This window comes from Rhipicephalus microplus, chromosome 3, assembly GCF_043290135.1.
Source record: "Rhipicephalus microplus isolate Deutch F79 chromosome 3, USDA_Rmic, whole genome shotgun sequence".
Taxonomy (NCBI): Eukaryota; Metazoa; Arthropoda; class Arachnida; order Ixodida; family Ixodidae; genus Rhipicephalus; species Rhipicephalus microplus.
Window position 1 is genome coordinate 160,639,752 of NC_134702.1, and position 14,699 is coordinate 160,654,450.

A 14,699-nucleotide genomic window follows, 5' to 3' on the forward strand; every position below is an offset into this window, starting at 1 on the left:
GCCTGAGAATACAGTACGGCAAATACCTAACACACGCAGCAGCAGAATGGAGAGTTGGCACGTCAAAGCGGACCGAACGCCGAAACACGTGCAAAACAACGATAAAAATAGCCTAGACACGCCGTTCGTCCGCGAAGTAAGGGCGTCAAAGTCGATCAAGCACCAAAACACGTGCATAAGGAGCCCCCCGCCCAGATATATCGGAGAAGAAAAAAAAAAAAAAGCGGACCCAGACGCGCTTCTCATCAGCCATTCACTTAGTAGCACGCTTCACCGTGTAGTTTGAGGGCAGAATGACAAATCTTCGCCATCTACGCCCGCACGACAAGTGTGGCGCTAGCGTAGCAAACGATGTAAGTTACAAAGTAATTTTTATTCAGTGTTTATGTTGACTAGCACTGAATAAAAATTATACTCAACTTTTTATGTTTATTTATGGGTTTTAGTGTACCTCAGTTTTTTTTTATAATTGTATTAGGAGAACACACTGAAATCATTGCGCTGACGCCTGTGCTGCCACTGCTCGACGTTTTTTTTTTTTTTTCGGCGCAACTAGGTTCGCGTTCGCACTACTCATATTCATTTGGTCTGTAGTCGGCGAGCACATGGACGTGCGGGCTTGTGAGCTATGTTTTGATCGTGTGTGTGTGTCGCAGATTTGCGTTTCTACTTATTCGTGATGAAGGTTAGTGTATATTTATCTTTATGGAGCGCGAAGTAGTTGTGGATTTTGCTGCCGGGTGGAACAAACACATCGTAAACACGTCTTCAGCTATCTGCAAGCCTGTTCGCTCGTCGGACAAAGGACTGTGCATGCATCAGCGTGCAGGTGAGTGGCATTTCCAGCAAGATTTAATGCTCTTACAATACATTGTTGAGTGGTTGCGCTATTGAAAGAGAAATGATTTGCTCTTATTCGCCGTATCCATTGCTTGCCGTATCGGACTAAATTACCTCTATTACCGCCTGCATACCCTCTTGCTTCCCGTCACCACTGCAGTGCCAGTGTACTTTTGCAGTTAAAAGTTCATTTCCGCAACACTACCTCGCTTGAAAAAACATTGGGGCGGGGTTGTAGCTGCATTCATACTGGCACTTTTCTACCATTGGCTTTATGTAATGTTAACGGCTGAGTGTTGGGGCCTTGGGCCGCATTTTTTAGAGCTGTAAAGTGTATGTAAATCAGTAAGTGAACAAATCATTGTCGCATCACTTCACTGGCATAGCCAGGCGGTTGCGCACAGAATTTTTTTAGACCGGGCGTAGGGAGCCCAAATTGACGACCATATTCGCTTGCCCGGCCTATTCAGATAAGCGGACCCCCCTCCCCCCTCCCCGCACGCCTAAAAAAAAAAAAAAAAATCTGCCCACATCACTGCGTCACTTGCTTCACCTCTGCGCTGAACGTACTATTTTATAAGCGCACCATCAAGCGAGCAGTTTACATATTGACAGAACAATTGGAGGAGGAATGACCCAAATCTTTCAGATTTCTTTAGAGATGCAAAACCTTAGCAAAACTGAATATTGTAAAAGACAATCATAAATGCTGTATGTTCTCGTTAGCGTTGTCATTATTCTGCATCATGAAATCTTTATGCGCTGTGAAAACTTGGCATGCCGTTGAAGTCACATATCGACGTTAATACCAATCGACGAAAATTTCGACAACCTCAATAACACCGTTTGGGATTTGCCGCATGCACATAATTAGGCTGATTCCCACTTGGCTGTTCTTAACCTGACTTCACTGCTACCAAATGAAACAATATTTGATGCATGTCTTTTACTTTTTTTTCAGGGATATGACACAAATTTGGTTATACTGCAGATGCTCCCAACGATGCTAAAGTACAGAAAGCAAGTGAATTTTGGTAAGTGCAGACTTTTTGTACTACGTATATGAAAGCATCGCTTTTTAGGGGCAAACTGTGCATGTGTTGGCCAGAGAATAGTTCATCATGCCACATGGTTACACTGGCACTGACAATTCGACATGGCTCCGCTGGCCCGTGTGTGTGCTCACACTGTTACCGTTAAGATAAAATGTTTATGTTTTCATTGCAGGGATTGCTGTTTGTACTAAAAAGCCAACTGCCAAGATTTGTTTACGCTGGTACTCCTAAAAGTATGCTTTCCCTATTTACATGGATTTTGGCTTGCACAAAGCATAACACTTGGGCCTAGATTCACAAAGCTGTCCATGCGCAGGCCTTCATAACAGCGTTTCTTGACTTGCCTTTACCCTGTTTTCTGCAGATGTTTCGAGGGTTTAAAAGTGCCACAGCATGTTGACCTCCCCCACTCTGAAATATTCGCGTTCAAAGTTCCGCAAGAGTGGGCTTAACTTTCTTGTGCACCTCTTTGCTAGTCCAAGATACTGAAGTGTTATGCTCTTACTAGAGGTGGCAGTGTTTCTAATGTTTGTATTTCCATCACATTCACCAAGTATGCGATCTTGGCTTGACTGGTAGCACATCCTCAACAAATGTCTTTGTGGCACATGTAGAAGGCAGTACAAAATAAATAGGCAGACATTCACACCGGGAGCTAACCTTAAGATATATTGCTTCCTCGACAACCGAGTGAACAAATGCACCCTAGTTTACTAAATTTAAAGCATTTTTTCAAGGTAGCACGGTCTACATTTTTTGTCTATAGTTTTGTCCAGCCGTTTGCATCAGGTACAAAGAAATATACTGAAGATTATCATGTAGCCTCTGCAAATGGTTGCTTTCAAGCAGGCTTTGCCTGCTTGGCTTGTGCCTACAGGTATTGCACAATTCAAGACGCAGCAGCGTATGATAGAACAGTAGAATCGAGAGCATCTATGTGCACGAGCTAAATAAGTATTTTAACATGAGCGGACAGTACGTGTTATTTGCCACACACATGACCACACTTAGAATGCCCATTGGTGAATGGGCTCATAGAAATGTCACTCAGCTGTGTATAGGAAACAAGTTAGCTGAACCTAAGGGTATCTTTAACTGCTATAAATATGCCTTGTTGAGGTGCTGCACATTTTCTTCCAGAATATTGCTGTCTGAGACATCATGTGAAGAGCGTCTATCACATCAGCATTTATATGGCTTGCCAAGTAACGTTTGGCCGAACCTTCCTTTTTTTCACATTTCGTTTTGCAGTAAACATCCTAGAATGTAAGCGCTGCTGCAGTGTGTGTGACTCATTGTTATGAATTGATTCTGGCATGTTTAACCTCACACTTCTATTTTTTTTCTTGCAGCAATGAGATGCTTCACATATGCCTGCAGTGACGTTCCGCTGCGCTAGCCTGACGGAAACACCAGCTGCGAAACTTGAGTTCTTCAGAATTGGAGAAGTTGCCCTTCTCTCACCAATGATGACACAGACTGCCCTATGCTAGAAATTCAAGATTGTTTTTCCACGGATGACGCAGAAAACCTTTGATGTATTATGGTGTTTGTTTAGTGCTGGCTGTGGTGTGGCAAAGTCTACTTTTACGTGTGGTCACACGTCGCCTCATAAAAAGAACAATAAAGCATTTATTTTCCTTTCAATATTGTCCACTTTTTGTGTTAGAAGCACCCAAGCAGTGCTCTTCCAAGGAGCTCTCGCCATGTGTTAAGCGTGTGACAAGCATACTCGAGATAAATACCCATTTCCCCAAGGAGTAACTGGAAGCATGGGCGGTTGGTTTTCAGAGAGTAACTGCGAACACGTGGGAAGAACGGTAAAGAGTAACTGTTGCTCTTAGAAGAGCAACTGGTGGGAGTAATGGTTGGTCGGCAGGGAGCAACTGGTGGGAGTAACTGTTGGTCTGCAGGGAGTAACTGTTCATCCCCCGAAGGAGGAACTGGAAGGAGAGCAACGGTTCCTCCCTCTGCAGTTACTCCTTTTAGGAGAGTAATGGGAGTGGCAATGCAATTGCTCCCTGAAAGGAGCAACCCCTATACCCCTGTTGCTCCGTTTTGGCTTAGAGTGTATGCGAACGGCGTGTGTATGTTTGGGTACATGTGACAAATAATTTGTGCTTCAACGGTAATGAAATCGGACGTGTATGTTAGCGCATTAGGCGGGTGCGGAATTTTTTTATCAATGAATGTAAACATTTACTCCCATACTTACCTGAAAAAAATGAGCTGACGGATATAAATAAACACGCCCCGAACACCACCCGAAAACCCCGTTCTGTTGGTGAAGAAAGGAAGGTAGGAAAATAACTTCTGATCTGTTGGGGAGTAACTATTTACTACCAACGGATAGTGTTTATGAAACCCCTACCTGGGCGTGCGCTGGAGGACGAGTGATTTTCTGTCATCCCAGCTTATTTCCGTTTATAGTGCACATACAATGTATTGGAGATTGCATCGTTAATCAAACAGCCGACGTTATCAGCGGTCAAACAAATTGTTAGGTGGATTTCGCTTTACGTTTATTATCCGTCCTGATCAGGCCGATCAATGTGCGTGCACCAAGGTGTTATACACACAGATTCTCAGCAGTAAAGCTACGTAGACAGCACGCTTCCGTCGTAAGCGGATGAAAGATCGAAAGAATTCTATTTCAAGTAAGATTTTCGACGGGCCCCGTTGATGATTCATGTGATTCACACGCGAGTAGGAAAACTTCCCGGCTGACATGAGTGCGGTGAATCGTGCGCAGAAATTGTAAGCGAATCGCCACACTATCTGCGCGTCGTTATATTATAGGTAAGACCTAAACTATACCGTTAACACGAAAACGTTACCTTTCAATGGCTTCTAATTGAGCCTTGCACCCTAGGATACGGTTGTCGGCTCACGACGCGAGCTTAATGACAATCAGCGTACACATCGGACTCAACCTTCTTATTCTGCAGATATTAAGATATTTGCAATAGCACTTTGACTTGGGTGATTTGGTACATACTCGAATAGGCTTCATTCAGCACAATTTGGACGGAGACCGTCTGTGTTCTGTGTGTCTCCGTGGTATTCGTCCGAATCACGCTGAAGCCTATCCGAGTAAGATATTTACCTTACAGCGACATTGTTCCATTGTCACCAACAGACCACAGGTAACCGCGCACACGCACGGGACGTTTTCAAAGACCCTCAAGTCACCCAGAGACGTAATGCCAGAGTGATACGCTGCAGGTACTATATTCAACTTTCGGGCAGCCGCAACGATAGTCGGTTGCGTGGCCTAAACAGATGGTCTCGACTCACCTGTTCGCGACACTTTGTACAGGTGTGTACAGCGGAAGGAAAGCCTTCCGCGGAAGCTAGAGGTTCCAGTCGGCGTCAGGCTGCTGACCGGAAGCGTCTAGCGTGGCCATCAGGTCGGACTTCTTCAGACGCTTGCTCGAAGGACCTGCGAAAAAAGGACGAATACCAGACGCTGATGCAAAGACGAGAGGAGGAGGAGGAGGAGAGGAGACAAAGAAGGACAGAGAGGTTAGCCAGTTCTCAGACTGGCTGGCTTTACTGAGCCACGGGGACAGGGGTAAGGGGAATAAAAGACGATGAAAGAGAAGAGTTACAAAAAGAAATGAAGAAAAAACAACAACATTATACCACACTTCTTAAAGTCTTTCTGTGAGACTATAGTTGTCCGTAGGAAATGCAACAACGCTCTCAGAGCTTTCCGTGACGAGGACGGTTTCAGCCGGTGACCTAAGGCTTTTCCCTCCGACAATGGGCGATTGTCAAGTCTATCGAACACTTTTGAGAGTTCTTTTCACGGTGCACTGAAGCGAGGGCACACACACAGAATATGGGCGACTGTCTCTTCGACACTGCACTAATCGCATGACGGACATTCCGATGCGAAACGAGCAAGCCTTCGTGAAGGCCACCTCGAGCCACAGGCGGCGCAGTTCTCAGCTCTAGTTATTCCCGACGGAGGACGGAGCTGAAGGGACACGTGGGACAAGTATAGTCGTGGATGACGCGCGCTTCAGTAATGTAACGGACTGCATTTGGCCTCCGAGAAAAGCCGTGGGCCAAGGAGCGCGTGCGACCTCAGCCGTCTTTAGATAATGATAGCACTTCTCAAATCGGCCGCTACAACTAACGGTGCTCCATTCATCTGTCGCACCGGTGTGGGAGAAGAAGACTGCATGCCCATCGGCTTGTTTGGTCGACCATTGGATGGCGGAGATACGTTTGGACGACGACTTATGACACGAACTCGCTGGGTTACATATCGCTGTTGGCAGGCGGCCGATCTGACGAATCCATATCGATGCGCATTAGTAGTCTACGAGTAGCACCACAAGACAAGGAGCTTAAAATGTTCAAGATACGCAAACGGAACTCTTCACATGGCACCCCCAAAAAAACACATACATACAAGGAGCTTAAAATGTTCAAGATACGCAAACGGAACTCTTCACATGGCGCCCCCCCCAAAAACACAAAATAAAAACAACAACACCCACTAACTTAATCAAGCCAGCAAGAAAGCAAGTATTTCAAATGAAAAAAAAAAGAATGTATGTCGCCTGCCTACAATACAGCTGCGGCCCAAAAGATTCAGTTACTAAACAAGTAGGTTGTACCGTTCAGTCACACACAGTAACGCTACCACCCAAGAAAATTTCTTCTTGAAGACAACAAACAAAAACTAGGGTACAAACTTGTGCGCGTTGTCACAGTGCAGACAGAACCAAAGCAGCCATCGGTGTCACCGGGCATGAACGACCGGAAGTGCAGACTACAGCGGAGTGGCGTTCTAAAACTGACTAGGTTCGTAGGCGGGGACAAGTCATATAGCTGTATAGGCGCTCCTAACGAGAAAGTTCGGAAGCCGCAAGAATGCGAGCAGGGTCGAGGGTGTAACCTCGACCCTGCTCTTCTTACGGCACGACAAATGACCCGTGTCCACGATCCCAGCTGTTATAAGAGAAACGGATCGCTTTGCGAAGACCACAGCCACACCAGTGCCACAGTGAACGCCACTTTGACCGGCACAAGGAGACACGCAGACCCAAACACGGGAACGGAAGCAGCCGTTACGTACGGCAAAAGACGCGTCACCTCTTCCAACACTTCCGAGAATCGCGTGTTCCAGAAAACTAAAAATACCAAACGAGTATACTACCCAGACACGACTCCGCCTCTTCCAGTCGCGACCTACGCAAGGCCACCCGACTTCCCCCGTGTCGCTGAAGAGCGGGTGTCGAGCCCGCGACATCGAGGCACTCAAGCGCGGCTGACGCGCTCACACTTCGTCGGGTGACGGGCGGCATGTTTAGCCAAGTGCTAACAAGATGTTGCTCGCCGTCCTGCTGCTCGCGTCTCAGACTGAGGAGGGCGGGCTGCAACCCTGCACTCGATCCCGCTTCGTTTCCCCGCCTCCTTGCACATGCCGAGGCAGAGCGGGTCATGCAGCGAATCCAAAGAGAGGGGGAGATGTCACACCAAAAACCGCAGAACTTCACAACACACACACACACATTACTATATATATATATATATATATATATATATATATATATATATATATATATATATATATATATATATATATATATATATATATATATATATATATATATATATATATATATATATATATATATTATACGTCACAGAGAACCTGTCTGCACGCAAGTGCGCCGAGGTCCCTATATATTTATATTTCCCCTTTTATGATTGCTACTTATTATTCCATATTCTTGTTTTAACACACTTACACACTTATATAAAAATCGAAATCGTATATAAAGGATGGACGCCTTCATCGAAATATAGCAGCCGCGCAAGTGATCGAACCCGCAATATCCATGGCGAGCAGCACTAACACCAACGTCAGTGAACTGCTTCACGTATAAAAGGCGGTGCAGTAAGACAAACTCTTCTTTGTAATATACGGAACCACTTCTCCGAAAAATAATTGAATGACATCGGTATATCAGAGTTTTTCACCTCACAAATCGATCGATCGCCGCAGAAATTTTCTTGAATACCAAGAACAAGCCGGGTTGCAGGGATATGCGGGACACGCTTATCTCTCTTTCCTCGTGCCGACGAGCACGCCGGAAGCTACTTCCGCAAGCAGGGACAGCACGGGGCAAATAAGCTGCGTCAGCGGCGCGCCGCCAAACGATAACTTTCTCAAGCTGCTATTCCTGTGCGCTCTAGTGTTGCTAGTGTAACTTTTAGCACACTATAGAGCGCGGCACCTGGCGACTTCTCGTGGCCAGATGCGCACCTGATCTAAACGCCACCACTGCCAGCTGTGATCAGCCAATAGCAGCGGCCTTCTGTGCGACGACATACAACTGGCGCCCCGCGCACTGAAGGGAGTAAGGACCGGGCCTCTATAAAGAGAGGGTACTTCAGAAAGTGGGAACTTTGCATCGGTTCGTAAGCTCCACTTGTTGCGCACGCCTAGAAATATTGCTGAACTGCGCACAACAGTGTGCACTCTTCATAGAACACGCTTTCTCACCAAGGCATGCAGTGGTTTAACTCAAGACCCACATAACAGACCATGGCTAGAAAGGACCCGTACAACAGCAGGTGCATGGCGAATTTGCAAGACAAGCAAACCATAGGAAGGACAAGTAACAAGCGTTATTTACTTGCTGACCCCGCAAAAGCACGGCCGGCACACCCCATGCAGGACAGTAGAGAACGCGAGAGGCGCTGTACTCGAACGAATGTACTTCACTTTCCGCGCGGGACGTGGCGTCCACTTTCACATCAGCAGCGAAATTCTACCGTATAGCTGGATTACCACAGAGCGGCAGCCACATACACGTGCTTCTATTTCATCCCGCTAGTGTCAAAGCGGCGCCGCTCGCAGCGGGTCACAAAACTACAGAACCGCTCCCTCGAAAAGCATGGGACGGTCCCTGCAACGTTCACCGTATGCAAAATTCGCACCGACGGCAGAAAAAAGAAAAATAAATAAACGTTACCCGCTGCGGTGGCCACCGCTATAGGCACGCAATATAACACGTTCTTGCGCTATCCCTGCATGCGTGCACCAGCAATGCAAGACAAGCAAGCAGCAGTGAGCGAGGAACTCGGAAAGAAGGATACCACCCGCATATATACTACACGCACCCCGATGTCCCGTCGGTTGTTATACATATATCACGGCTCCGCAACCTCGCTCGTGCACCTCGGACTTACAGGCGTACGGCTGCGCGAGGGTATCTCGACTGGCCGAGCAATATCGGCGGACGGGCCACTCCCAGAAGCTCGCCGCTCAGCGGGTGGGGATCGAACCGTCCTCTGCGTTTCACCGCCGCGAAGCGCGCGCCACGCAACCGTACACGTTATATCGGACGGGAGCCGGTCGCTTTCGGCCGCGCTTACAGGGGCCAATGGAGAGCACGCCTGTACGGGAACCAACCCGGTTCGGTTTTAGTTGCGCGCATAACGATGGAAGGTGCGTCTCGAGGTAAGCTTCGTATTGCGGTCGTAACAAGGAAATCTTGAATTGTGGCGCTCATGTTGCACGCCATAGGCAGAAGCTTGGAGAAAGCCAAAAATAAAATAAAAAAGAAGTGCCTGTTTGCTGATCGGTTATTACAGAAATGCCTTAAGACAGGATAATATACAAGACAGAAAGCGCCATTCGCAGCCACACGGGACACAAGGTGGCTGCTGCAGTGGACGCCGCATTTTGATTCGCGTTACTGGAACAATTATGGCCCACTGTTGACCAACACCTGACGCACAGTTCTTCGTGTAGCCGATGGTATTGCGCGCAAGACCGGCGCTGCACCATCGAGTGTACCATACGTACCAATGTTGCAACACGGCGCAACATCGAAGGACTGTAAGACTTGCGTTGTTCATGAGGGCGTCGCGCGTGCACCTCACGGATACCGCTGTCGAAGCGTAATAATCAGCTGAAAGCACACTGCACGCAAGTAAGAGTGTCGGTAGGCGGGCGTATACCTCAAGGGCGCGTCCAGGTACACTGAACATGCACACAAGCACACATTCGAAGGAGGAGGACCTCGGCGCCATGCGAGAAATCGCCACAGGCTGCGCGGGAAGATGCGCAGGCTTCTCCTTACTCCTCGGTATACATACGTGCACGCTCTTCGAAGGGCAGCTCATCTATATACCGCGCAGTCGCTGCCGACGGGGGCTGGATTAATGGGGCCACCAACCGCGGGCCCGCGCTGATTTTTTTTTAGTCCGCCCGGTATACGAGGGAGCAAGCTCTGCGCCCTTCCTGCAGCACAACCAACGCATCCTCTGACGCTGGCGCAACTGCAGCTTGCAATCCCGTGAACCGCCTTCTTGCGGCTCGACTTCGGCACCCTGGCGACTTACATGGGAACAGCGGCGGCGCGGCGCGCCTAGCTCTGTGTCTGCGCGATGGTTGATAACCTTAACTTCTCTCTAAAGACTTGCTCGCAGTGCTGAAAAACCTGGTAGTCGTGTCAGCTGATCGGAAGTGTCAGCGAGGATCAAATGATGGAGCTAAGGCAAGGTTCGATTTTAAAGAAGAAGACTGTATTGAACTGGAGTTACAAGGGAAGTGTGGGATTGGGCTAGTTGGTAATCCGTTATTAAGCTCCTCATCGCGAAATTTCCAGACAACGAACACAAGAGACGAGGACGAGCGCAGACAACGAACACAAGAGACGAGGACTAGCGCAGACGAGTACTGCGCTCGTCCTCGTCTCTTGTGTTCGTTGTCTGAAATTTTCGCGCGGAGAAGTTTAATAATGGGTTACAAGTGAATCGTTACGGTTTGCATGCGAACGAATGAAACGGTGCTCGGTGCTATAGAGCTCGTTTGGCTGCTTCCGACGCCACTCCTGACTCGGCTCACTCTCTCTGCTCTTCGCCGGCGATGCGTTGCTACGCAATCATGGCTCACCAGCTCACTTTTTTGTTATTTTTGATTTATCGCCGATCCAACGCTTCGTGGCAACAGCGCCGAGCGAACGTACTCAAGGCTCGAAGTCCATGTTTACGCCGGGCAGTGTTTCTTGCGCGGGCACCGAAGTGCTGCCGGTGCATTCGGCCGTGTGAACTCGAGTGCCGCTGACAGAAGGAAGAGAACAGCAAGTGAATCCCCTCCATGGGCTCATCGACCTTCGCGCCAATAGGAATGAATGGTACGGCGTCACGGAACGCCGCTTTCCGGAAACACTGTCTTGCCTAAACGAGGATGAGAATATATCGCGTGGGCGACCGCCTGACCGCGAGCTCATTCCAGATCTTCGGTTGTCACCTCCGACAACGTCTCGGGACGACTGAGGAGAAAATGCAGGACTCTTGTCTTACGTTGCGACACAAGGGTACACAGAACGCATCGTCCACTGGGACAGGACAGTGCAATATTCACGCGTGCAATGTCGAACGAATCATAGCTGAGATGTCACGACATGGACTCAGCACCACGTGAATTTTTTCACGTTGCAAAAGCATCGCAATAGCTTTGCGCGAAAGAAAGAGTGTGCGGCCGTGAGCACGAAAAGAAAGCTTCCTCAGAACAGATATGTGGATAACCAGCTCAAGAGAATCAACCTTTGTCGGCCGAACAAACAAATATGCACGACGTCAATATATACGTACCGATAATTGCTAGCTTACCTCTAACTAGGAGGCATGTCGTCAAGGTAACCTTAGCCTACTTACTGTTACGTTCACACTTCTAGGGTTATTATAACAGCAATTTCCGAGGGTTCGCGTGCATGCGACACCATATAGCTACGAGTTGGAAAGTTCCGGAAGATTCGTAGCCTTCTGCCTCCATTCAAGTGAGGCGGCTGGGATCGAAGCCGCGACCTTCGCGTCCCCAGTCCAGCATCGTAACCACTGTACAACTAGGGCGAACACAAACCGGATAGGAGAGTCTATACGGAAGCGCGAATAATGACAATACGTGAGGTATATAACGTCCCAAAACCACAATATGATTATCAGAGACGCCGTAGTGGAGGGCTCAGGAAATATCGACCACACTTGTGGGTTCCTTAATGGTGCATTCAGACGACGGACCGAATTCGGATTTGTCGTGGACGCGGACAGCTAATCCGCGGATGGTCCGCCTGCAGGCGCATCCACACGACGGACGGTGTCCTAGGGGAAAACAGCCGGATTACCCTCGACAGCAGATTCGGCGCTCACCTGCGCCCGCTGGCAGCAGACCGGTTTGAGAGTATTCAACATGGATGCCCGCAAGAAGCGAAGCTTGGCTGCGATGTCTGTCGTGTTGTGACAAATGAACGAGTAGTGTTATTCTTTCAGGAGAAAAGGGAGTTGCTAGCAGGATATTCTTTCAACTACATTATTCCTCACTTGTAGAACTTCTAAACGTGTCTCCCACCTTTTTTTTTTTAGAAGCGGCACGTCGCCGGTTGCAGAAGTTGGAATATTTCACCACCATGACGGCTAAGAATCGCGCGTGTTAAGCGACGGCGGCGACATTTCCCGAACCACCAAAAGTGATTACTGCATATTTAATCACCTGAGAACAAAGTCTCCGGATACTAAGTAAACAATGCTCAAGCGTAGATGATGCCGACCAGTCATGCAGCTGTCCGCGTGCCATGGAGGACATGCCGCGAGCAGACGAAAAGTGTACTGGTTGCCACTGACCCCAAGCTATTCCGCTGAAGTACCGGCTCTCCCCCGCCAGAATCCCGATGTGAGAAACAGGTTGGGTTCATCCGTCCGCGAGCCGCGCGGACGAGTCGCGGACAAGGGGAATCGCTGATGTGAGGTCACGTGACGCGCCGTCCGTCCCGCCACATCGGGATTCGATCCGTCGTCTGAATGCACCATAACGTGCACCCGAATCTGAACACATGGACCTGTGCAGCATTTTCGCGTCTATCGAATGCACAAGCGCCATCATTAATGTTTTTCAGCGGCAGCTTCAAAGCAGCTTAAAAAGACTATTATTGGTGGCGATTTTCGTATTCCCTGTTAACGATGAACCAAACACCTTTTTAACGTTACTCGCGGCTCTGCTAATATATTATCTAGTGTTGAACGTTGCCCACCCACGATATGATTATGAGAGATGCCGTATGCAGGGTTACGGTATAATTTAGACTAGCTGGGGTTCTTTAACGTGCACTAAGATCACGCAGTACACAGAACTCTACCATTTCGCTTCCATAGAAATGCGACCGCGCGATCGGACCTACGACCTTTTGGCCAGAAGCATGCAGTTCTGTTGAAACAGAGCTTTCATAGCATGCACACTGTAGGCTGGTGCATGCAGCAACAAATTAAACGTAGTCGCCACGCGTGAATATTGTCTGTTTTTTCTGCTCTTTGAACAGACCTTGGGATGATGTTGTTTCGCTTCTTCGACAAGTACGCCAGAGCTTGTGTCCTGACCGACCGGGTCTTTCATGTTCCTATCTCACAGCTTTCGAGAGATGTTTTCAAAACGCGCATAGGTGCGCTGTGCTTTGTTCTCATTTACGAGAGCTATCTCACCGATATTCAAGGACACAACAAATTTCAAGAGGTTCATTGTTCATTGCACACGCGTTCGGAAGTATTTCGATTACGAAAGCACCCAGCTCGCAATACAACACTGAACATCACTGGCTGACATGTATGTTGCGCCCACCGAGTTTTCAGTTCCTTCAACACAGTACAGGCTTTGCGTTATGACGCTCATGATGCAGGGTGAGGCTACATCCAGCGCATGCATCTGTAGACTAATCGATGTCTGACTTCAGCCTCAACTGACGAGTCAAAACAGGCATGCATGAAAACCCAACACGCCGAAAAAAAAAAAAGGAATGCAAACGCATTCAGCGCACTTACCACGCAAGTATACGCTACGAAAGGGAAAACTGCCAACCACATATTTGCAGCGTGAATTCACAGCTAAATCGATACGGATTTACCGAAAAAAAGAAAAGCTTTTTTCTATAGCCGAAATTTTCCCGTCTTCTAGGGATCAAACCTGGGACCAACGCTTCTCCGGAGTGGTCGCTCTACGACGTTAGATAACGAGGACGCTAGCAATCGGCAATCAACGCGAGGGCGAATTCATTGACAATTTGAAGAATACTATTGCAAATACACGTTGTATACGACACAGCTCCGTGAGGTGAATCGCAGAAACTCGTTCGGTGTTTAGACTTTCGAAAAGCAGCGCAAGAAAACATATGTGTGCAAGAAAACGTATATGCGCTCGTGCTTGTAGCAAAAGGCATAAGAACACAGCAATTGTTCGAGCTTTTTGCCACTTCTCTTTAACAGTCGAAGTATGAATGAATAGCTTAAACCAAAGCTTTATTGTAGCGACTCAATACTTACTATATCGGCAATAGTTTCATCACGCTATAAGGCTTTCACGGAGGATAACTGCTATAAGGCTTCCGCTGAGGCTATAGTTTCCACAAGGATCAATTCTTTTCTTCGAAAAACGACGTCCACGGATTCAAGTTCGAAAGAGCGAACGGTGCAGTGGGGATATACATACGACACATCCACACTGCCAATGCACAGCGCAAGCACAGCGGGGACACAGGATTGGCCCGGGCGGCACTCCTTTTCGATGGAACAAACTCCGAAGGCATCGGGTACGCCTATTCCGAGAGAGCGCGCCACCACCACCGTATAGGTAAGCGGGCAACGCAGTACAAGACGGTATACAGGGATCGCTATGCATACCCAGAAGCTATAGCTCGAGGATCGGCAGATAAAAAGGCGACGACTAGCTTGCGCCGGTCGCCCCACCCAGCAGAGTCGAGATGTGGTAGAGCCCAGCAGGCCTCCGCC

At 48.3% G+C, this 14,699-nt stretch overlaps 1 protein-coding gene across 2 annotated transcripts in view; it reads right to left on the minus strand.

Annotated features, from left to right (window-relative positions):
- Positions 1-14,699, minus strand: part of LOC119170394 (putative RNA-binding protein 19) — a 100,944-nt gene that overhangs the window by 2,519 nt on the left and 83,726 nt on the right. For both annotated transcript variants that reach the window (XM_075890389.1, XM_075890388.1), the window contains exon 27: positions 5,193-5,337. In XM_075890389.1, coding sequence (XP_075746504.1) covers positions 5,249-5,337 — 89 coding nt within the window. In that variant the 3' untranslated portion in view covers positions 5,193-5,248. The remainder of the gene's footprint in view (positions 1-5,192; positions 5,338-14,699) is intronic.